Here is a 24,131-nt window from a genome sequence, read left to right as displayed (position 1 = left end):
TTAACTACTTGAGTCAATTTGTGGTTAGCCAGAATCATTTTAAAGTTTGGTGAAATATGTTGTAAGTTTATCCTACTAATTTTTTTTTTTCTGTTAGAGAAAATAAAGTAAATAGGATTTCTTTTAAAAGAAGTGAGATAGAAATTAAAATAATCCCTGTTTTGACAGAATGAATTAAGTGATTTGTGACATTCTAATTATATATTTCAGAATTTCTGTGGCACTTAACTAGTATTTATGTAAATCAGAAGATTCTTGAGTGGCAGAACAATGCTTTAATTAAAAATAATTATACTCCAGTTGGAGAAGTGTTTTAAGATCATTTCAGAGCTAAACTCAGTGCATTTGGCATTTTAAATTACCAAGTATTAGAAATATGAAGTAAAAGTGTATGAAATGAAAAATCTGGTTTTTTGATTTTAAATTTTAATATTACCATTGTGAATAGATAGGAGATATTGGAAATATTGGGAATTTATTATCTTATTGCCAATAATTACAAACTGTGAAGGTATGCTGTAGTTATAAAATACAGATATGAATGAGTCATTATTCTCAGGAATCTCCTTTACCCCTTATCAAAGGGAATATTTTACCCCATTCACATTCTTTTTTTTTTTTGGAAGACAGAATCTACTGAATATACTGGGGAGTCACACATTTGGAATAGTTTGTTATTCTCACAGAACAGTTATCCTTGGGTGTGGGGTAGCATGGAAGAATCTGATTCCCAGATATGAAAAAGAACTCAGAACAGCTCAGGATAGGATCAGGAGCTGTAGGTTTATTGTTTCCGGAAATTGCCTTTGATAACAGCTCCTGTTAAATCTCTAGAATATTTGCATCCTGCTTTTCTTTCATTTATGTAGTATCAGAAAAGAGTTCCACTATTGGGAGGATTAGTAATATAAAATTTGTATCCTTCCTTTTTTTTTTAAAAATGCCTGGACATTGTAAATATTTGATCATTTTATAGGAATGATCACTGGAGTGATAATCCTAATTATCTAAATTTCAGAGGTGTGGCTGTTACCAATTAATTGGCTGGCTTTCAAAAATGTGACCAGTGAAACAGTTGTCCTTGATCCATTAAAATTCACTCTAGTAATTATTTGTTTTCATGGTCACAGAGCAATCACTTTTTTCCTAAGGGTATGGGAACTTTTTTTTTTAGAGTTTATATTCTCTTTTGTTTTGTGTTATATGCTTTGTTATTTCTTTTAATTTATTAATTTAATGTATCTATTCAGTACATTTTAAACAGCACAAGACATTCTTATTGTTTATATTGTCAGTGTTTATGCTTTTTATTGTTCCTTATTCTTTTCTGCATTTCTCAGTTGCTTGAAGAACACATCCTTTAGTGCTTTTATGTGGGTATGATGGCGATAAGTGAAAATGTTATTTCACTTCATTTTTGAATGATGTAATTACTGGGTAAAGAATTCTAGGTTGGCAGTTTCTTTTAGGTTGTGATTTAAAAGGAATGACCTTTGGAAGATCACCTAAGTAACGTCTTTTTGTAGAATTGTGCTTGTCTTTGAAAGATATCTCATTAAGGGTAAAGTACTACTGATATTTAATTATCAATTGCTATCTGGTTTTGATCAGATGTTTCCTTGAAAATTAAAGATACAGGAAAAAACAAATCTGATTAAGTTACATACCTTTTAAAAAGCACTTAAGTTTAATCTTTTTAGCTTGAAGTAGAACATTGTTTGTGCCTTACCTCCTTCTTGTCTGTACAGTTTTATAACTTGTCACTTTTATTATGCACTTTAGAATAGAGATGGCTCCTAGAATAGAAACTAGATTCATATATTGGTGTTTTTGTAAATGTTACCGCCTTATCCTCTCCTCCGCCTTTGAGTGTTTCCCTTACCCTCAGGCTTTGCCTAGTGAATTTTCATCCATGAGGGACCATCTATCTCACCTATCATGTCCTCTTTGAAACTTTTCCTGTTTTCTTGAGTAGTTTCTTATCTAATTGGTTCATTAATTAATTAGGTAAGTCTTTACTGTATATTTACGAGCATAATAAATTCTAACTGCTATTATTATTATAATTTTTACTATTGTTATTGCTTTTTTACATATTTTAACCAGTAGGTAGACTTTGTACCTTTTTTGGTGTGTATTAGCTCTTTTATTCCTCTTTATGCTTATCTTTTTGTTATTGTTGTTGGCATTTTTCTTACCAGTTTTCAGGATTGCCTGACAGTTTGCTAATAGTTAAATGAGCCCTTCATATATTTTAAAAGTCATGAAACCAATTATCTTATTGTCAGAATAGATAATAAAGAAGGAGCTTCGAAATACATCTTTCAGAAGTTTTATACCCTGACCTATACTTTTTCTGTGGGAAACATCTAGGAAAAGATGAAGGCATAGATTTAGGTTTAAGAATTAATTAAGCATATTCCAGTGATTGGAACTGAGGCTGAGCAACAAAGGGTTGGGATTGTATCTATTTAAATGTTGCTCCTTAACATGGGGCAGATCAGAGAGTTGGCATTTGAGCTGATAATGAATGGTGATTGTGGTAATTGCTTTCCCTCTTCCACACCCCCTCGAGTTCCTGCTAGAAATAGGATGAAGTTGAAGCCTATATTCCCGTGTGTGATTAGAGTTTCTCTGAGTCTCCTGGGTGCATTATGAGTAAATGAGATGTTAAGTAGATGTATTCATTAAATCTTTGCTATATGAACATATAGTTAGTATTCATTAAATCTTTCAACTTCTGAGTGTTGGGGCATCTATAAATATATGTGAGTTAAATTCCTGATTTCCGTGATCAGACTCACAAATACAGCTCAAGCCCTAATGTCATGTGTTTTAGTAATTGACTATTTTTCAAAATAATTACATTGTTTTGAACTATCTTTTAAGTTTGGTGAAACCTACCTATAGATAACTCTGCTGTGGTATCTAGAAAGCACACTTAATTGGTCAGCTGTTGGTGTTTAGAAAAATAGTTGCAGTTGCCTTTCCTTAGTGTAAACCACTCAAGGACAGACATTTTTATGTATTCATTTTGGAAATATAAGTGCCTGGAGTAGCTTCTGGCATCTAACAAAGCTTTGATAAATGTTTGTTGAAGTGAAACAGGATCCATTCCTTGGCTTCTTGTCCTATGTATATAAAACAACTCTCTATTCAGTGTTGTATTTTTGTAGCTAGGTTATAATTTGCATGGCTACTTCTGTTTAGTTTTAATATTACTGGTTATTGAACAGATACATTCATATAACAAAGAAAGGCCATAGAAGGTGTGTTTACCAGTAACCTTGGAATGCGTGAAATAACAGAATCTATTGCATTGGTTTCCTTATTTTTATAGAACTTATGTATGTATGTGAATATAATTTTATGCTTTAATTTGCAAATGTGTATCTTGATAACTTTAACCTTAATACGGTTAAAGTTGGCTGATGAAGAAGAAGCCTCTTGCCTTTTTTTTGTTATTAGTGGAAGTTCATGTAAGTGTTACTTATTTATTTTTAGTGTTTTCAAGTTTAAAAAGAACAAAAAGTCTAATATTTATGGGAATCTATAAAATATATTTATGGGAATAATTTTGAAGATTTCCTCATCAGGGAATATATACTCATTTAAAAATGAGTATATTTTATATCAAATGTCATCTAACATCTAAACATTTATGTGTTTCAAGTATTATATACAGCAAAGTAGAAATATACAACTCTATGAGATTGAAGCTTTTTAAAAGTAGATTATATTTTTGATTAGAAACTTTCACAATGTTCTTTATGTAATTGTTAAGCCATGGCTTGACATATGGAAGAAATAGAGTCCATGTCTTAGACATTTGTTGTGTACTTGGAAAAGTTCTGAGAAAATAAAGACCAAAAGTTACCCTTTCCCATTTTGGCCCATTCTTTTATATGGCTGCTAAATACTTTTTTTTTTTTTTTAAGATTTTATTTATTTGACAGACAGAGATCACAAGTAGGCAGAGAAGCAGGCAGAGAGAGAGAGAGAGAGAGGAGGAAGCAGGCTCCCTGCCGAGCAGAGAGCCCGATGTGGGGCTCGATCCCAGAACCCTGGGATCATGATCCCAGCCGAAGGCAGAGGCTTTAACCCACTGAGCCACCCAGGCACCCCATATATGGCCACTTAATACTTAACCTAAGACTGTGGATTTTAGTTTTGGCTCTTTCACAGACTAGTTTTATGATCTGAGCAAGTCATTTACCTGACAGGGACTTTAGCTTCCTCATCTGTTAAACAATAGTTAACATCTCTGTTGCTTTACATTTTACTTGGCAGTTTTATTTACATTTCAGTTGAATGGAAAGGTTAAAACATTTATTGATCTAGGCGCAGTGCTCTGCAGTAGAGGTACAAATAACTAATAAATTTTCTGTTGTTACATTGTTGAGGTAATAGCTATGTAAAAACTGAATTCAGCTCTATGAAGAGTTAGAATTCTTTAGGAGCAGTAAAGGAGAAGATCTTAGTTGAACACAGAATTTCAGAGAAAGCTTTGTTGGAGATAGAACCCCGTAGCAGATTCTTAGAAGAGGGGTTGTCATCTCTTGTTAGAAGGCAAGCTCCACCAGTGCAGGGTTTTATCTTCTTTGTTTACTGCTTTATCTCCATTCCAAGCACAATGCCTGTCATGTAGGATGCTCTGTAAATATTCATTGCATGCGTAGATGGATGGATGAATAAATGAATGAATGAATGAGTGAATGAATGAATGAGTCAGTGAATCAGAGAAGGGAGGGCAGAGGACATCTTGGAAGAGGAAACAATGATATTTCCTTCTCTAAAAGTTCAGTGTCATACTTTTAGGTCATCTGAAGGAGGAAGGTCCCAACATCTGGTTTAAATGGATTTACTTTTTTCACACATAATTGCGCAGAATCGTTGCCACATTGTACTTTGATGGATCTGTGCTAGGATCATGTTGTTGCTGTATAATTTTTTGTTTTTCCTAGAGGTATTCCTTTTGTTTTCCTCCAACCTCCCACCCTTCGTGTTTAGAGAAGCAGCATATGCCATCTTTATCATTTTGCTAATGTCTTCTGCCTTCTTATTCATTTTATCTGTTTCCTGGAATTTATGTGATTCTTCTTTGAGAAGACATTCTTTGGAGCTTCCTGATTTCTTGTTCTAATGTGGACTCATTGCTTTTTAGGTCTGCTGTACAGCTGCATCCTTGGAATTTCTTTTCACTGGACTTTTGGGTTAGTGCCATCATTTTCTTGTGTATTTCCTATTTCCTTGGTTTTCACCCTTGTTTTGTAGTCTTCCTAAACTGTCTTCTTCATGGTACAAGAATAAGAGGTCAACTCTTGAGTCCTTGCATGTCTGAAATGTGTTTATTTTGCTTTCACAGTTGATTGGTAGTTTGCTTATGTAGAAATTTGCATTGAAAATTAGTTTCTCTTAGAACTGTGAGAGCTTTCGTCTATTACTTTCTAGCATCCGGTGTTGCTAATGTTATAGCTAATGCCTCTCAGTTTTATTTATTTGTAGGTTTTTTTTTTTTACCTGCCCACTTGCCACTCCCACCGCCCCAAATCTGGAGCTTTCTAGACTTTTCTGTTTATCCTGATGTTTCTGATACTGCATGTGCCTAGGTGTGAGTCCTTTTTATCAGTTATGTTTAGCACTCAGTTCTTTTCAAGTAAACACTTGTGTCTTTTTTCAGCTTTGGAACACTTTCTCTGATAAGCTCCTCTTCTGATTTTTTCACTGGATGATAAATCTCCTGAATATTATTCTTTTTTTTTAAAATCCTAGATTTTTTTTTCTTTTTTATCTTTTTGCCTTTTGGGGAGCAGGTAGGGGATGGTTTCTTCTACTTTGTTTTCTGACTCTTCTAACTGAACTTATTATTTCAGTATTTTTCATATTACTATTTCATATTTCATATTTTAACTTACAAGAACTCTTTCATTTTTTATCATTCCTTTTTTGTAATATTTTAATGCTGAGACACGGATGCAAAAGATTTTCTCATCACTCTAAGAAAAAAAAGCTTTTCAAAAAGTTATTTTCTATTTCTAGAATCATCTCCACTTTGTCTGTGGTGGTTGTTTCACTTGTTTTCTTTGTTCTGGTCTTGCCCATGACAAGGCTGAGCAGCAGGAAAGCTGACCAACTCTAACTAGAAGCATTGGACAATGTTTTTGACTAGCAGGTATAATTTTAGGGTGAATGGGCAGGGAGCTGGCTTTTAGGGGAAGGGCCTACAGAGGCAGTTTGTTCAGTTTCTTGTTCAATTTCTTGAGAACCACTCACATGTGGGGGTCAGTGCCAGAATGCAGGTTATCTGCACATATGGGCATGGGGATAGGGGTAGAGTAGGGATTCTATTTTCTTGTTTTCTTTTCTTATTCCATTTTCTTCTTTTCAGCTTCCATGCAAAAGCTAGCCACCATTTCCATCCCTTTCTTACTCCTGCCCTCCCCCGCCCAACCAATGGTGCTAATTGGAGCCCCCTGGAGTTTACCTGGCAGTCACTCCTTTTGTTGCAGAACCCTTCTTTGCCTGCTCTTGGCTGTAGCTCTTTCTATAGAATGCTTCCAAATTCATTGTACTCTCCTGTGGTGATTGTCTTGTTATTAGCTTATTTATTTTTGAAAGTCTCTATCAGCTTAATGAGGTTTCAGGAGGAGGAGAGGCAAGTAACTAAAATTAATTACAAATTTAGGTTGGCTTTTGAACTTGAGTCAGTGATAGTCCCCCTTCACCTTATGTATATTTTATGTAACTTTCATATTCTTAGGTATTTGTTACAACTACTTTGAGGAGTAATTTGATAATCCCTTATAAATTTGAATGCATACGCACTCTGGGATCCATCCAACAATTCTCTTTCATCTGTACTTAGAGAAATCCTAGCATAATTGTACAGTGAGACATAGACAAGAATGTTGTCACAACAGAAAATTAGAAGCAAATTTAAATCTTGACCAGCACTAGGCCTTGGACTAGAAGATTGCTATTGTTCTTTCTGTTTCCGTAATTCTGTAGCTCTTTAGGAAAGGCAACTGTGAGAGTAGTATTCTGGCTGAAACCTTTCAGAATACCTAGTACCCAGCTGTCCAGATGAGAATGACTTTAAAATATCAAATAAATTTTGAGTCTTAAAACATATATAAACATTTATCTTGCTATATAAGAGAAATTTTTAGTATTTATCTTTACCTGAACGACATTCATTTCTGTGATATTGTGTGTGGGGGGTGGGAGAGCAATTGAGGGAACAAAAATAGTGGAGAGGAAGTTCCAGACTGAAGAAAATCAGCTCCTGAGTTATGTATATGTGTTTTCCTCAAAGCTTGTGTGGGGCTTATTGTTTTAGAATGGAAAGAATTGGGAAAGCCAAGTTTTATTTAGACATCACTTCTTTGTGTGAAGTGTGAAGGCCACATTAAGACCATTCTGCTTGGTAAATTCTCACTGATTGTTAGTTTTATAACCGTTACTCTCAACTCCAGTGATAGATTTTTGATAGATATTTTATGAATAGTTATTTATAAAGTATTGGTATGTGTCAGGCACTGTTCTAAACACATTGTGTATGTTTTTGCATTTAATTCTCATGCAAGGATTAAACAACTGTATGAAGTAAAAAATATTATTGACCCATGTTGTAGATGGGAAACGGAATCGTAGAGTGGTCAATAGATTAGAAGAAAGGAGCTTCTGAAATTATATCTAATTACTGGGATTGAATTGTAGTAGTTAACAGCACAGACTCTGGAGGTGGGGTATCTGGGTTTGAATTCTGGTTCTGCTGCATACTAGCTGTGTGAACTTGGGCAACTTTCTTAACTTCTCCGTTATTCATTTTCTTCATCTGCTAAATGGGATAAGAAGACCACCCTACTTCTTTGAGTTGTTCTGAAGATTAAATATATAAAGTACGAGGAATACCACCTAGCACATAAAAAGCCCACTATGTATTTGCTCTTGCCACGGTCATCATCAGCCTGTCACCTCACTTACACACGTAGGAATGTGGTTGAGCAGAATATACTAGAGGACTGTGGAACCAAGAACAGAATCCTAGTATTTATCATGGGTACTTTGAATTATCTTTGTTAATAAGGGAGGTATAGACTTAATAAGAGAACTGCATTTTTAGGTACAGTGAAAAGTTCTTTAATGGAATCAGACATTGGCTATTCACAACTTACTAGGGTGTGTCTGATTTTAGTACCCTTTGAATTAGTGCCTTGTACGTAACAGTCTTTTTAGTAAATATTTGATTTATTGTATTTAAAAAAATGTGTTCTGCCTTTATTTGTATTTTGTATTACTTCAAATACATTTTTTTTTCTTGGTGAAGGCATACCAATTTCTTACTGACTTAAGATTTATTTGGAGTTTCAAGTTTAATATTGTTTCATTGCTAATAATAGATATCTTTTCCATTTGTATGGATTTCTGTTCCATAAAGTGCTTTTCAGGGGTTTATATTTGCCTCTGTGTTATTGAACTAATTCATGTTTGACTTCCCTAATCACTTTGTTGCATGCTCCCCCTTTGTGTAATAGATACTGGTTCATAGAGGATTTACAACTCCATATATATTGAGTGCTTTTCTGTTGTCTTCTGATCTCTTTTTCAGGAATCTTTTCATGTGGGAAAGGATTTTAAAATGTCTGCCCACTGACCATTTTCACAGTAGAGTATCAGTTCTCTTTCTCTTCAGATCAAGGGATTATAAACAGCGTGTATATATGTATATTTACATATGGTGTAAGTAGTGAAAGCTTTCATTTTGAATCACTAGTTATGGGACTTTGTGATAGATTATTAATCTTTTTTTTTTTTTTTTTTTTTTTTTTTTTTTTTTTTTTTTGCCAAACATCTGCAAACCAGATTTCATGAAAGACAGCCTCTCTCTGCCCTTTTGTATATAATAATGGCTAAAATATTCTAGTTATGTTTTCTAATGTATGTACTTTGTGTTAAACAGATTTGTGTTTTTCTGGAAGAATCCCATAAATTTTTTATTTTTTAAAACCATGGCTATTTTATACTCTCACTCCTTCTTTTTTTGGGTGGGATGAGATAGAGTGGTGAGGGGTGGAGGGAGTTACTGAGTTGCTGTGCTGTTTTTCCCAGTGTTTTCCTCATATTGAATACCTAAGAGCCCTATTAAATGTATGTATTCTTTCTCTCAAGAGAGAAGTAATAAGAGGGGAAGAAATTTTGATTGTAAAGAAGTTGGAATCTGAGGCTTGATGGATGTTCATATAAACTCTTACATGTAAGCTTCAGTATTACCTTTGAGACTTAGGTATTTCAGAGATTGCTGCTTAACCCGTCAACTTTCTCTAAATTACTGATTTTTAGCAATGTGTTTGGTTACCATTTTATGTGATTATATCGTATATGCCATAAAAACTAATGGGCACAGGGAGTTCTGTAAAATGAGAAATCTGAATGTCATATTAATACGATTTGGAGTAAGCATTTATTAGCTGAGGGAAATGGTACTAGGAAATGAAGGCAAAAAAGACTTGAAAAACTCCGCATGCTCCTTTTAAAAAAACATGCTTATATTACTTTCCCTGTTCCCAAAAGTGTATTCCTTTTGTTCAGGGGTAGAATATAGAAATCAGCTTCAGAGATCTCATGCAGTTAAGTATCTAGAATAACCTTTAATATTTTTAGAGTGGGTCAGTGGTTTGTGCTTTATACAAACCTTTTTTCTAGGAACATCCCCACTTTTTGGTATCAACTTCAAGTTTACTGTGTCAGTTTTAACTCTTGGTTATAAGTTACAGAAGACCCAGCCTAAACTGGCTTAAGCCAAAATGGGAATTTATTTGTCCATGTAACTAAAAATCTTTGCAGAGCTAGTTTCATGCATGGCTGATTCAGGATAAATGGAATTACTTGAATTCATCTTTTTATTTTGATTCTTCTGTATTGATTCTAGTCTCACACAGATTTTTTGCCTCATAGTTGCAAGATGGCTGCCAGCAGCTACTGGGTTTTTTTATACTTTCTAGGTGAAATTCAGCAACCAGTCTCGTGCCTCACCGTCTGAATGGGTGAGGTACCTTTCCCTGAGTGTATCATTGTGGCCAAAAAATGATGTGGTAATTGGATTAGATCTTGGTCTGTGTCTGACCTGGAGCTAGGATAAAGCTGACCACTAGAAACACATATTCTGAGAACGGGGAGGTAGTGATTTCTTAAAGGGAATCAGAATATGTTAGCAGGAGAAGAATGAATGGGTGTTAGATTGGCAAAATATAAAAGATAATTCTATATATTTACTAAAACTAGAGACAGAACAAAATATATCAGGAATAAAGCACAGTTTAAGAAAAGAGGTGGCTCTAAATAACTCCCAAAATGTATGTTAAGTGTTAGGAGAGGTATTTATTGACATTGAGAGTGGAAACTGGTGGGTCTTCATCCTTTCTCCTTCTGTCACAGTAAGGGATGGAAGAGCTAGTATCTCTGGGAACCTGTTTCTGCTGTGTCAACAGTAAATGTTTGCCCTAAGACCTCTCCTGGAAAGTCTGTTCATCAGGATAAAGACCCATGGTTCCTTATCAGACCAGGTGGACTGACCTTGGTATTAGTTCTTATCCAGGACATCTTTTCTTGAGAATTTTTTCAGCCTCAGCAGTACTACTGTTCAGAGCTCTACTAGAATCTTAGGAGAATGGGTCCTTTGGTATGGAAAGTAATTCTTGATCCTTATTTGGTGTATTCCACAGAGTGAAACTGAGTTCTAAGTATATGTCACACATGCCTCTTAAAGTTCCAAGCCACAGCATTAACATGACCATGCACTATAGGATTAGACCTTTCAAATTTTTCATAGCAATCATGTGCCAAGTCTTAATCTCTGATTAAATACATCATACACATTACGCTCCATTACATCTTTCCTAAATCTTTTGATTGGATTATAAACACTTTTATTTATGATTTTTTCACATTACAATATAGTTCCTCCAATAGACATTCTCTTCCACCTTAACTAAGTAAATTAACTTTACAAAGGTATTTCCTTGGCTGCCCTTACTGGTAAACCACCCGGTCTTCACCTTAGTTGCTGTTCTTCTTGGCATTTCTCCCAGTTCTATTTCCTTTTCATCAGTCAGGCCCACCTTCATACACTTGATTTTTATATGGTACATTCCTTGCCTGGTGGACTGCCTGTTACTGCCAGATAGACCGTAAGTCCTCCCTCCCTGTCTTAAGTATGATCTTGAGCACACGGTGACGATAATTATTTGAAGTAATAAGGTTTAGTGGAAGAACTCTTGGACAGGGAACCAGAAGACCCAGCACTGATTCCTGCATTGTTACTTAGTAGCTCTGTGATCATGGGTACATTGTGTAACTACTCTAAACTTAAGATGCCTAAGCCTAAAATGGACCTAATATCATATTACTTGCTTTACCTACCTCAGTGCTTTCTTGGGAGGAACAAAGAGGATGAGTGTCAGAGCATTTTGTAACCTGGAAAATTCTGCACAAACTTAAATTGCTCTTTTACTATTATCAAGGCAAAAACTTTAAAAATGGTATATAATTTTTAATTAATTATTTAAGAGATTTGTTGAAATAGTGAATATTCTCTAGCATTAAAGAAAAATATATGAGAAGATTTTTGTGTCTTATCCAGTAAAGTCTTGGTTAATCTTAGGAAATCAAGAGATATTTGTAAGTTAGTTTTACAGAAAATGGGAATTTAGCTCCTTAGGTGGCAGATCTCTAATTTTAAGAATTATATTTTATTTCAAGATTTTATTTATTTATTTGTGAGAGGGAGTGTGTGCATTTGAGAGGGAGAGAGAAAGAGAAAGAGAGTGCGTGCAAGAACGGGGGAGGGACAGAGGAAGAGGAAGAAGCATATTCGCCACTGAGCAGAGTCCCTGGGATCATGACCTGAGCCAAAGGCAGGTGCTTAACTGGCTGAGCCACCAAGGCACCCCTAAATTTAACAATTTTAGATAATTTAGATTCTTACTATATATAGGTGTTCTATACTGTCTTTTTTTTTTTTTTTTCCCTTTAACTTCTGATATATCTTAGAGATCTTCCTATACTATACATATAGGTCTGTAAGTATGTAACAAAATACATTTTTTCTCAGTACTTTGGATAAAATGAGCCCCAGCTTTTCAATTTTTGTTACTATAATAAAAGCTGAAGGAACTTTTATATTTGTTTATTGGCAAACTTATGTTATTATGTCCCTTGGAAATATTCTGAGAAATGGCATTACTGGGGTAGAGGGCAAATTCATTTTTAGTAACAATTTTTTTTTTTTTGGTTGAGAGGCTGCTACCTAAGTCATACACGATTTTTTAGTGCTGAGGAAATTTCATCTTGTTTATGAAAGAAGTATGGATTTTGTTTTCAGTGCCTTCCCTGCATGCTCTGACTCTTCTTCATCTTCCCTACTTTTGTCTCATTTTGCTTAAGATGTTCATTATTAATTTTACCACAGATCACTATTGGAGTGGTAAGGAAGTTTGCATACTTGTTAGCTGCTACTCCTGTTCTACGACTATTACAAGTGATTTTATTACTTATCTCCCCCCACACTAGCTTTCCACACTAGTAGACTGAGCATCTGCCATCAGTTTTCTTTCTGAAAGTTCAGATATGTTCAGATCATCTTTCCACGTAAAAATCTGTGAGTATTCAAACAAAGTTTGGCCTTAACCTATGTTTGCAGCTTGCTGTATTTTTCTGTACATGTTACTTCAGACACAAAGGAACCATTCGCTAGTACTGAACTTCATATATTTTTATGTCTGTTGCCTTTACACTTAGCTAATATTTCCTTCCCTCTTTGGTCACCTGACGAACTTTGTTCATTCTTCAAGAGTCAGCTCAAAAGTTACCTCCTCTGTGGAGGCTTCTTGGAGTAGGGAGATTGTGTGGTGAGATTGGTAAGGCTGGTAGGAACTGTATCATTCAAGGACCTCAGGGCTAAATGATATGGTTTGGATTTTATTTTAAGAGTACTGGTTGTGATGCATAATCAACTTTAGGAACTGCTGTCTTGGAGTGCCCCTATAGCTAAGCCTGTTGCTACCAGCATTACTTAATGTTGTAATTATTTGTTCCTGTGCCCTTCCCTTTCTACTAAATTTTGAGCACCATGAAGGCAAGGGCAGTATAACAGTCCCTTAGTAAATTCTTGTTAGTACTTACCTCCCACAGTTGTGTTTGGTTATGAAGTGAAATTATGGCTGTAATATGGCCGGCATAGGTAAATCTCAGTAAATGTAAGCTATTGTCAATATTATCAGTTATCATCACTGGGTAGGCAAACCCTGACTTGGGGAGCATAGGGTGGTTTCTTGAAAGAGGTGAGATTTGATCCAGGACTTAAAAGACTCTTAAAAGACTGGTGAGTTTTCATCAAATGGTGTTCAAGACTTTATGAAAAGTCACTGTGAAAGTTGAAACTTAAAATTTTATAATCAAATATAGTTAGCTGTCCCTGTAGTCCTTGCAAGGGAGAACTATGTCTCATTCTTTCTTATTTTCTAAATAGATCATAGGTACTAGAGAATTAATGCATTATTTTATATAAATAAATAATTATGTCAAAAAGGTAGGGTATAGGTAACATTGTTAAGATTCATTTTTAGAAAATTACAACTCTTCATTTTTTATGAACGTACAAAAGCTCACTTAAATTTGTTTTTACTGACATAAAAACATTAAGGCAGTATGTATATTTTAAAACAGCTTGTGCATGTGCCCTTGAGACAATTTGGTGGGTGCATTTTTATCAAAACCATATATGCAGTGACATATTAAATGTATCATATTATTATACTAATCATATGACTTCAGAAACAAAAGTAACCAGAGGACTAAAGCCTATCAAAACCATCTTTTTGTTTTTGTACAATGAGATTCTTTTTAAATTTGCCAGTGAATTCAGACCAGTATTGAAACCAGATGTGGACTTCCGTCTTTTAATGTATTAGCTCAGCTATAAAAGTCTTATTTCCATCCCTGATTACTGAGTATTTCATTCATGGTTTATGATATCTCTCCCACCTTCCTTTATTTATTTTTTTAAATAGACTTTAAAATGTGATTCAAATGATTTTAAAATGACATTGTCCCATTTACTTAGTGATAGAAATAAAATTAAACTTGTATTAAAGATAACCTAATTAAATCCAAAGATGAAGGACTCTCTTAATAAAATTTTTCCTTTGAAAGGATTTTGACTGATACCACTAAATGAAGTGTCATCTGTGGTTTGAGAAAGGATCTAAGAGTTTTCCATCTTAGAACTGAAATCTTAACATAGTTACCTCCTCAGTATAAAGTAAGATCCTCTCTCCTGTATGGTGTGTGTGAGTGTGTGTTTTAAGTGTTTTTAAAATAAACCTGACCATTTTGAAATAGATGGATGTGGTCTCTCTAAACTGATGAAAAGTCTTAATTATAGAAATGAAAATGATATTACTTTAAATTGTATGTAGTAATGGGAATAAATAGTTCCCTCTGTTGCCAAATAGAATTCTAGTCACTTTGGTAACTGGCTATGTTTATATATAAATGAAGTTTCTTATACTTAAAGGTTGTTTGAGAACAAAATGCTATTTAAGAAAATGACTATCGACTATCTGACTTCCTCCCTCCTTTCCCTACTTTATAACAAAATAGTGTGTTTAAAGGACATGAAATAAACATTTTGTTCAAGATCTGTTATATAGTGTCCATTAAATAAATGCAAGTTCCTATCTCATTCTTTATTAATGCCACAAAATGCTTGTAAAATGTTGATATAGATACTGCTTTTATCCAGAGTTCACTTGATACCATTGACATTTATTTAAAAGAGGCCAGGCAATCATTTATTCCTTCAAATTTCTAAGACTTACCTGCATTTTTATACTTAGAAGGCTGAAATTTGGCCCTTCACTTTTTTTTTTTTTTTAACCATTTTTCTCATCTTAATAGAAGCAAAAAAAACCCAAAACAGGCCTTACTTGATTTCTGGGTGCCATTTCATAACTAGTATTCTCCAGTTAATTTTTAATTATTCTTTTGAAATCTCTTCTTTTTCTTGATTGTAAACTACTTTTTTTATTCAGAGCCTAATTTTAATGCCAATTCCACTTTCTTCCCTAGTTACTTGCTCTCCACTGTGATCTCATTTCACTTTGAAAAGTGTTTTTTTAAATAATAGTTTGTGAGTTTTTAAGTCTGTCTTTCATGCTAGATTGGAGTCACGTAAGGGTAGGTTAAAGATTTTTTAAATTCAGTGTAGAGCAGGTGCTCAATAAAGTGTTTTTCACACCTGAATGTTATCTAGGGCATTTTGGAAAATACTTAAAATACTTATATATTCTTAGATCACTTGTACACATGCTTTATATTCTTCCTGTCTGCCACACATGTGCTCTTATCCTCAGCAACATTGTGATCCATATGGGATAATTTTATAATTGATACCTCATTGTTTTAATTTGCTTTTCTTTGATAATTACTGAAGTTTAATATTTTCTGTGTATGTTAACAGCTTTGTTTTTAGTTTTTGTATATTTGTGAATTGTATATTTATTTCTTTGCCTCTTTATTTGTTAGGTTTTATTGTTTTTCTGAAGGATGGATTTATGTGAGCTCTTTATGTTCTAAATCTATACACTAAATATCTTACTACATTTTCTGTATTTTTCTGTTTTCTAAGCTTATAATTTTTTTTAAAAGATTTTATTTATTTATTTGAGAGAAAGAGAGCACAAGCAGGGGGAGCGGTAGAGGGAGAAGCAGGCTCCCTGCTGAGCAAGGAGCCTAGTATGGAACTCTATCCCAGGACCCGGGATCATGACCTGTGCTGAAGGCAGACAGATGCTTAACCTACTGAGCAGCCCAGGGGTCCTGCTTATAGTTTTTATGTAGACAAAGCTAGCAAAGTCTCATAGTTTTTTTGTTTCCTTTTTTTTTGATGAGAAACTATTCTTCTCTGCCTACTGATTTGATACTTTGATTTTCTTCTATTTTTATTTATGTCATTTAAAAATGTTTAAATCTTTGATTTGTAGGTTTGTTTTAATGGCATTAAGCTTATATTTTCTTTTTTTAAAAAAGGTTTTATTTATTTATTTGACAAAGAGAGACACAGTGAGAGAGGGAACAGAGACAGGGAGAGGGGAAGAGGGAGAAGCAGGCTCCCCACTGAGCAGGGGGCCCAGATTTGGGGTTCAGTCCCAGGACCCTGGGATCATGACCTGAACCTAAGGCAGATGCTTAACAACTGAGCCACCCAGGTGCCCCTAAGCATATATTTTTAATAAAATACTCAGGAAGTCACTTATGGTGTCCTCAGTTAAGATTACTTTTCAAACCAAGTGAGAGTGCTTATTTGCAGAATTTAACAACAATATACTTGTTTTGTTTGACTGACACACCATTTAAAATAATCTGCATTTGAATGCTGGGATAAGGCAGGCATTCTGCCCTAATACTCAGCTTTACTGCTTGTTTATGTCTGATAACTGTTCTTAATTTAACCACTGGTATTATGGTTGGCGACTCTTTTGATTAGACATTGCCTTTACTAATTGTCAGATATTTTGAATATCATCCTTAGAGCAAGTCTTGCAACTCTGTTTTCTTATATTGAGACCAATTCATATATTCATGTTTGTGTAAGCTGGAAGACATGGGCTTTGCCAGTTAATATTTGTATGATATTTGATAGACCACTTTATTTCTTTGAATTTGTTTCCTCATCTAGAAAAGGGATGATGTGTTTCAGTTTACTTGACCGAGTTGTTGTGAGACTCATAAAATACTCCTTATAGCTATGAAGTAGTATAAAAATTTAAGATAGCACTATATCTCTGTTCTAGAAAATGTTACTGTTTATTGTTGTTTAAATGAATTTATTGAGGGATAGAAACCTTTCATTTCATAATTGAGTTAAAAGGCTTAATGTGTAGATACCTTGTTTGAGCTTTAGTATTCAAATGGATTGTTAAAATAGTACTGTATCACAGATAATTTTAAGATGTATCCATGTACTAGTATGAATGATTGGATATTGTGTCATTTTTTTAGGGCAAGATATGAGGTGACGCCTGAAGTTAGGGGAAGTTAATTACAAAGAGAGAAAAGCATAATGAAAGAGGGACTTTATAGATTTTACACATTTGATTCAGGTCTTCCTTCTCCACCTTTAATCATTCAGGGCCAAATACAGGCCTTGCCCTTGGTATTCTTAAAAGCTTCATAAGGACTGAGATTGTCTGTGTCCTCCGTCAACATGTAGCACCTTTAACAGAATCTGTATTGAGAGAGTCAGTGACGTAGACATTTGTCAAAAGAGTAAAAAAATGGATGTCCAAATTAGTGTGAATTTATTTCTGTTACAACTGTTATGAAGATCTTTTGTAAATATAGAATCATAGAATTGGAATGAACCTTTGAAATCATCTAGGAATGCTAGACAGTTCATGAATCAGTGTAATATCTTTGACAAATCTTTAGTCTTGCTGTGGATTTGTCTAGTGGCAAATTTTTTACAGCACTAAGACAGATCTTGAGACTTTGAAGTATACCAAGTCTATTTAATCCTGAACTTTCTCTAGTGTAGCTCTGTAATACAGGGCACAGATGCAGAGGTAACAAATCAAAGAGTAAATGAAGGATTAATGACTTGTTGGTTGGAAATAATGGAATGCTAAGGGGATAAAAATTGATGTCTAGGTAACTGAAAAGGTCGTTATTGAAGTAATTAAACATGACACAGTTTTATAGACTGGTGTAGCTTTTGTTGCACCCCCATGTTCTTTAATTTTTAATGCCAGGAGTGGGGGGAGGGGAAAAACCCAGGTGCTCAGGACAGCACCACCACCTTGCACACCTGCAGTGGTGCATTGCAGTGGCCCTTAACAGCACTCCTGCCTCCCACTCTCCCACCTTGGCTGTAAACCGCTAATTTAGGTGGTATCGCTTCTCTTTTCATAACTGCCGTATCTATTCACTTATTATTTATGAAGTGCTACCCATAGCCAGGCAGAGTTCCAAGCATTGTGGGTAATCAGTGAACAGAACAAAGATCCCTGCCCTTGTGGACCCTTTCTCAGTGTGTTGCTGTCCGACAGAAACATGAAATGAGACACAAATGTAATTTAAAATTTCCTGGTAGCCGCATTAAAAAAAAAGTGATAGGTGAAATTAACTTTTCACCTCAGTGGGTTAATAAGCCTCTGCCTTCTGCTCAGGTCACGATCTCAGGGTCTTGGGATCCAGCCCTACATCAGGGCTCTCTGCTCTCTGCTCAGCAGGGAGCCTGCTTCCCCTGCGCACCCCCCCACCCCCGCCTGCCTCTCTGCTTACTTGTGATCTCTCTCTTCCTCTGTCATATAAATAAGTAAAATCTTTAAATATATATATATAAAATATATTAGTATATAGCACCAATATTGTATTAAATAATATATCTAATAATAATGACTTATGTTAAAGATTAATATATTTTATAATAATATTAATATATAAATATCATTTAAAGGTATAATCAGTTCAAAAACTATTAATGAGGTACTTTATCTTCTCCTCTTAGTACTAAGCTTTGAACTTCAGTGTATATTTTGGATTTATAATATAACTCATTTTGGGCTAGCTCTGTTTCACATGCTCGGGAGCTACTGTATTGGGCAGTGCAACTTTAGAACATAGTGTCTTCTTCCTATGGACCATCAAGCCAGACCATCTGGTCTAAGGCAGAGAACAAGTTCCTCATAGGACTAGAATTTTCAGATAATTCCGGCTCCTTACCCATGGTGTGAAGCCTTGTGTGATCCGGCTCCCATGTGTCTCCCAGATCTCATCTGGAGCTAGTGTTTTCCTGACTCACTATACTTGAGCTTTCTTTCTTGAACTCAAATATGAGAGGCTTTTTTCTGAATCTCTCTCTTTTTTTTTTAATCTTGTTTCCTTTGTGTAGAATGTCATGTTCCAAGATAGCCAATTACATGGTTAGCTCCCTCGTGTCATTTAAGACTCCAGCAAAAATGGCTGTCAGTCCTTCTTTGATGGCTTTTCATTCTTGGTCAGTAGCTTTCTGTTTTATTGTCCTGATAGCAGTCATTATGTTTTCTTGCCTTGCCCTATTTTCTACTACATTATCATCAAGTTATCCCTTCTTTGTAGAGTATATGCTCCATGAGGGAAAGTACACTTCTCGTTTTATTCACTGTTGTATCCCCAGCAACTGGTGTAATTCCTGCCATGTAGTTGATGCTTGATAAATATTTATTGAATGAATAAAAGGCATTCTGGATCAGGGATCTTGTATTAGAGTAGATTTATCAGGTAAGTCAGATCCTTATATTACCACTGAGGAGTGCAGGATTAAGAAATGGTTTAGTCTTAGGGTCTTTTAATTTGGAAAGGATTAAGGGAAGTTGGCACCTAAGAAGTTAGGGGAAGGAGGTCCGGGTTGTTAGTTTGTTTCTTTTTTCCCTTACTCCTTCTTTCTTCCTTTTTAACTTCCTTCTTTCCCCTCCCCTCCCTTCCCCTCCACCTTCCCCTCCCCTTCTTTCTTTTATAAAGAAAGCAGACTTATCCAAAGCCAGCACATTATTCAAGTACAAATAAACATGTACAATACATTTATGACAAAATATATTAAGGTTACATGTAAATATAAACCATCTTCCAATTTGTTTAGGAATTTTAACATGGTTAGGGTTTTTTTTTAATGGAGATGAAATTTACATAACATAAAATTAGCCATTTTAAAGTGAAAATTCAGTGGTCTGAGTGTATTCACCATATATAATCACCACCTCTGTCTAATTTCAAAATATTTTCATCACCCCAAACCGATTAAGCAGTTAGTTGTACCTTGTTTTCCCCATCCTGCTTCAGCCCCTGGCAACCACCAGTCTGCTTTCTTTCTCTAAGGATTTATCTATTGTGAATATTTCATATAAATGTGTGCTTTTGTTCTGGCTTCTTTTACTTATGTTTTCGAAGTCCATCCACATTGTAGCATGTGTCAGTGCTTTATTCTTTTTTATGGATGAATAGTATTCCACTATACGTTTATACCATATATTATTTATCCATTCATCATTTTTGGGGGCAGTTTACTAACATATTTGAGAGAGAGAGGGAGAGGGAGCATGATGGTGTGAGGTAGGGATCCACCTTCATTTTTTGGCATGTGAATGTGCAGTTGTCCCAATGTTGTTTCTTTTCCCCCCCCATTTTTTTTTTTTTTTTTAGATTTTATTCATTCATTTGACAGACAGAGATCACAAGTAGGTGGAGAGGTGGGCAGAGAGAGAGGAGGAAGCAGGCTCCCTGCTGAGCAGAGAGCCCGATGCCGGGCTCCATCCCAGGACCCTGAGACCATGACCTGAGCTGAAGACAGAAGCTTTAACCCACTGAGCCATCCAGGCACCCCTCCCCAATGTTGTTTCTTTTTTCTTTTCTTTTTTTTTAAGATTTTATTTATTTATTTGACAGAAATCACAAGCAGGCAGAGAGGCAGGCAGAAAGAAGGGGGAGGAAGCAGGCTCCCCGCTGATCAGAGAGCCCGATGTGGGGCTCAATCCCAGGACCCTGAGATCATGACCCGAGCCAAAGGCAGAGGCTTAACCAACTGAGCCACCCAGGCGCCCCCTCCCAATGTTGTTTCTTAATGAGCCACTGTGGCATTGTGGCAGTTGAAACAAACGTCTTCCAGTAATCACTTTCACACTCTACAGTCTTAAAGCAGTTTTTTGTTTTTTTCTTTTTTTAAAAAGATTTATTTATTTATTTTAGAGACAGAGGCACATGTCGGGGGTGGGAGGGGCAGAAGAAGAGGGAGAGTGAGTCTTAAGGAGACTACACGCTGAGTACAGAGCCTAACACTGGGCTTGATCTCACACTCATGAGATCACAACCTCAGTCGAAACCAAGAGTTGGAGACTCACCTGTGCCACCTACATGCCCCTTCATAGTCTTTATATATGTGTGTGTGTTTAAGTATATATGAATAATTATTCAAGTGTAATTAACATAGTGTTATATTAATTTCATGTATGCAATATAATGATTCAACAATTCTCTACATTTCTCAGTGATCAAGATAAGTGTACTGTTAATCCCCTTTAACTATTTCACTGATCCCTACCCAGCTCCCTTCTGACAACCACCAGTTTGTTCTCTATATTTAAGAGTCTGTTTCATTTGTCTCTTTTTTTCTTTGCTTGAGTTCATTTGTTTCTTAAATTCCAGACATGGGTAAACTCATAATGGTATTTGTCTTTCTCTGACTTATTTTACTTAGCATTATGCCCTTTAAGTCCATCCATGTTGTTGCAGTTGACAAGATTTCATTCTTTTTTTTTTTAAATGGCTGAATAATATTCCTCTGTGTGTATGTGTGTGTGTGTGTGTGTGAGAGAGAGAGAGAGAGAGAGAGAGAGAGAATGTGTAGATGAATGAACACTTGATGCTGCAATAAACATAGGGGTGCATATATCTTTTTGAATTAGTGTTTTCATTCTCTTTGGGTAAATATGCAGGATTGGAGTTACTGTATCATATGATAATTCTATTTTTAATTTTTTCGAAGACCTGTCATACTGTTTTTCACAGTGGCTGTACCAGTTTGCATTCCCACCAATAGTATATGAGGGTTCCTTTTACTTCACATCATGCCAATGCTTGTTGTATCTTGTGTTTTTGATTTAGCCATTCTGACAGGTATAAAGTGATAATCTCATTATGGCTTTAATTTGCATTTCCCTGATGATGAGTGATGTTGAACATCTTTTCATATGTCTGTTAGCCATCTGTACGTCTTCGGAAAAATATCTATTGAGCTGCTCTGCCCATTTTTAATTGGATTATTTGGGGGTTTTTGTGTGTGTGTGTGTGTGTGTTGAGTTGTATAAGTTCTTTATATATTTTGGATATTAACCCCTTATTGAACATATCTTTTGCAAATATCTTTTCCCATCAGTAGTTTGCCTTTTTGTTTTTTTGATGGCTCCTTTTCTGTGTAAAACCTTTTTATTTTGATGTGTCCCAATAGCTGAGTTTTGCTTTTGTTTCCCTTGCCAGAGGAGATATATTTAGGAAAATGTTTCTATGGCTGATGTCAAAGAAGTTACTGCCTGAGTTTTCTTCCAGTAATTTTATGGTTTCAGGTCTCACATTTAGGTCTTTAATCCATTTTGAGTTTATTTTTATATATGGTATAAGAAAGTGGTTCAATTTCATTCTTTTGCATGTAACTGTCCAGTTTTTCTAGCACCATTTGTTGAAAAGACTGTCTCTTTCCCATTGTGTATTCCTGAGTTCTTGGTTGTAGATTAATTGACCATAAACATTTAGGTTTATTGCTGAGCTTTTTGTTATGTTCCATTGGTACATGTGTCTATTTTTACACTAGTACCATATTGTTTTACTATTTTGATTACTACAGCTTTGTAGTATATATATATATATATATATATTTTATTTTTAATTTACACTGTATCTTTCTGTTATCCCATTGTTGGGTATTTGAACTTACTTTTTCTCTCTTTCTTTCTTTCTTTCTTCTTCTCTTACAGAAGAACTTTGCCCTTCCATCAGCTTATCTTAGGGTTATATTTGCTTGTGGTCCTTAGAGCAAAAGTAGATGTATTGTTAGGAACTTCTAATATCACTTGGGTATATTTAAAAGCTAAGAGGGTGCTTTCAATAAAAATAGAGGCTTTCATAGATGGCACTTGAACAAGGTTTGTCAAGAGAGGCAGTATAGAATAGTGGTTAAAAGCATAGATTATAAGAAGACAGATTCACATCTTGGTTCCATCTTGTGTGTGACCAGAGGAATTTACTAAACCTCTGTGCAGTAACTTTCTCATTTGACAGATGGCGGTAATAATGGTATCTCGCTTTTAGGGTTGTCTTCAGGATAAATGAGATAATGCATGCAAAATGATTAGCACAAGGGCTGGCACAGATAACAGTGGCTCTATTTCCATAGCTACTAAGAATGTTTCCTTTCCTTCTTCTCACTTTGGCTGCTTTTCTCCCTCCTCTCCCTTTTCCTTCCCCTGACAACCTTTGTTTGTGTTTCCATTTTCCTAGTCTTTCTCTGGAATTTTCATTTTTGAGTTTTCATTCTCAGGGCCAGCAATCCAGGATTTGGGTGGGTTAGGATGACCTGGCCAGAAGAGGAGAAGTGGTATGGGCATAATCGCTTCATGCAGGAGACTCTTGGCAAGCCACCCTTGTTTCCTTTCCTTTGTGTAAAACTTTTGAATTTCATTTTCATTAAGAATTAGTGAAATCTCAGGGAAGAATGTCTGAGTTTACTTTCAGGACGGATAGCTGTGATGTTACCTCAGCGTCAGAAGATGTGGGAAATAGTGATTTTGGGGGGTCGTTTTGATTCTTGGGATGGGTTATATGCTTTAGGAATGACATTGATAATTTTAAAGAAAGAAGTTTAATACTGAAATTTTTTTTTAATCAGTAAAATGCGTCATAAGAGTGACGCATAATATTTGTGAGGAAAAAGAAGTTCTCAGTTTAACTTTTTAGCCTTTTCCTAGAGGTTTAGTGGTCATTAGAAAGAAATGTTTGCTACCAGAGCCTTTTGTAAGAGTTTATCTAGCATGGTTTTTCAATCTAGTTTTAAAACTATTTCTTTCCAGTTAACAGAGGATGAAATTGCAACTATTCTTAAATCTACTCTGAAAGGACTAGAATATTTGCACTTTATGCGAAAAATACACAGAGATATAAAAGCTGGAAATATTCTCCTGAATACAGAAGGACATGCAAAATTGGCTGATTTCGGAGTGGCTGGTCAGTTAACAGTAAGTGTAATAATTTTGGACCCACTTGTGGGCTATATGTCCAGGTTTGTGACTGAATGTTGATAACCTTTAGGAGGAGGTGATAGGAAGAAATATGTAACTACATTGTTCTTGGAGAGAAGGAGATATTATTTCGTATTATTTATTATTTTTATTTACAATTTAAGAGACATTAAATGAATATGAAAAATGTTATTGAAATGCTTAAGTGCTTAAAAAAGAAAGCTACCTTGATCCATTTATGTAGCTTTTATTGTTACAGTACTATTTTTAATGACTATCTTTAATGAAGATAGTGGAGATAAGTTACTT

The 24,131-nt window shown here is 35.1% G+C and overlaps 1 protein-coding gene across 2 annotated transcripts in view; it reads left to right on the top strand.

Moving 5' to 3' along the window:
- Positions 1 to 24,131, top strand: part of STK3 (serine/threonine kinase 3) — a 273,495-nt gene that overhangs the window by 64,233 nt on the left and 185,131 nt on the right. For both annotated transcript variants that reach the window (XM_045077977.1, XM_045077978.1), the window contains one exon: positions 23,655 to 23,819. In XM_045077977.1, coding sequence (XP_044933912.1) covers positions 23,655 to 23,819 — 165 coding nt within the window. The remainder of the gene's footprint in view (positions 1 to 23,654; positions 23,820 to 24,131) is intronic.

Source organism: Mustela putorius, unplaced genomic scaffold, assembly GCF_011764305.1.
Source record: "Mustela putorius furo isolate JIRA1106 unplaced genomic scaffold, ASM1176430v1.1 tig00000228_pilon_pilon_pilon, whole genome shotgun sequence".
NCBI classification, from domain to species: Eukaryota; Metazoa; Chordata; class Mammalia; order Carnivora; family Mustelidae; genus Mustela; species Mustela putorius.
Note: the sequence above shows the minus strand (reverse complement) of the source record. Positions and strands in the feature narration are given on the sequence as shown.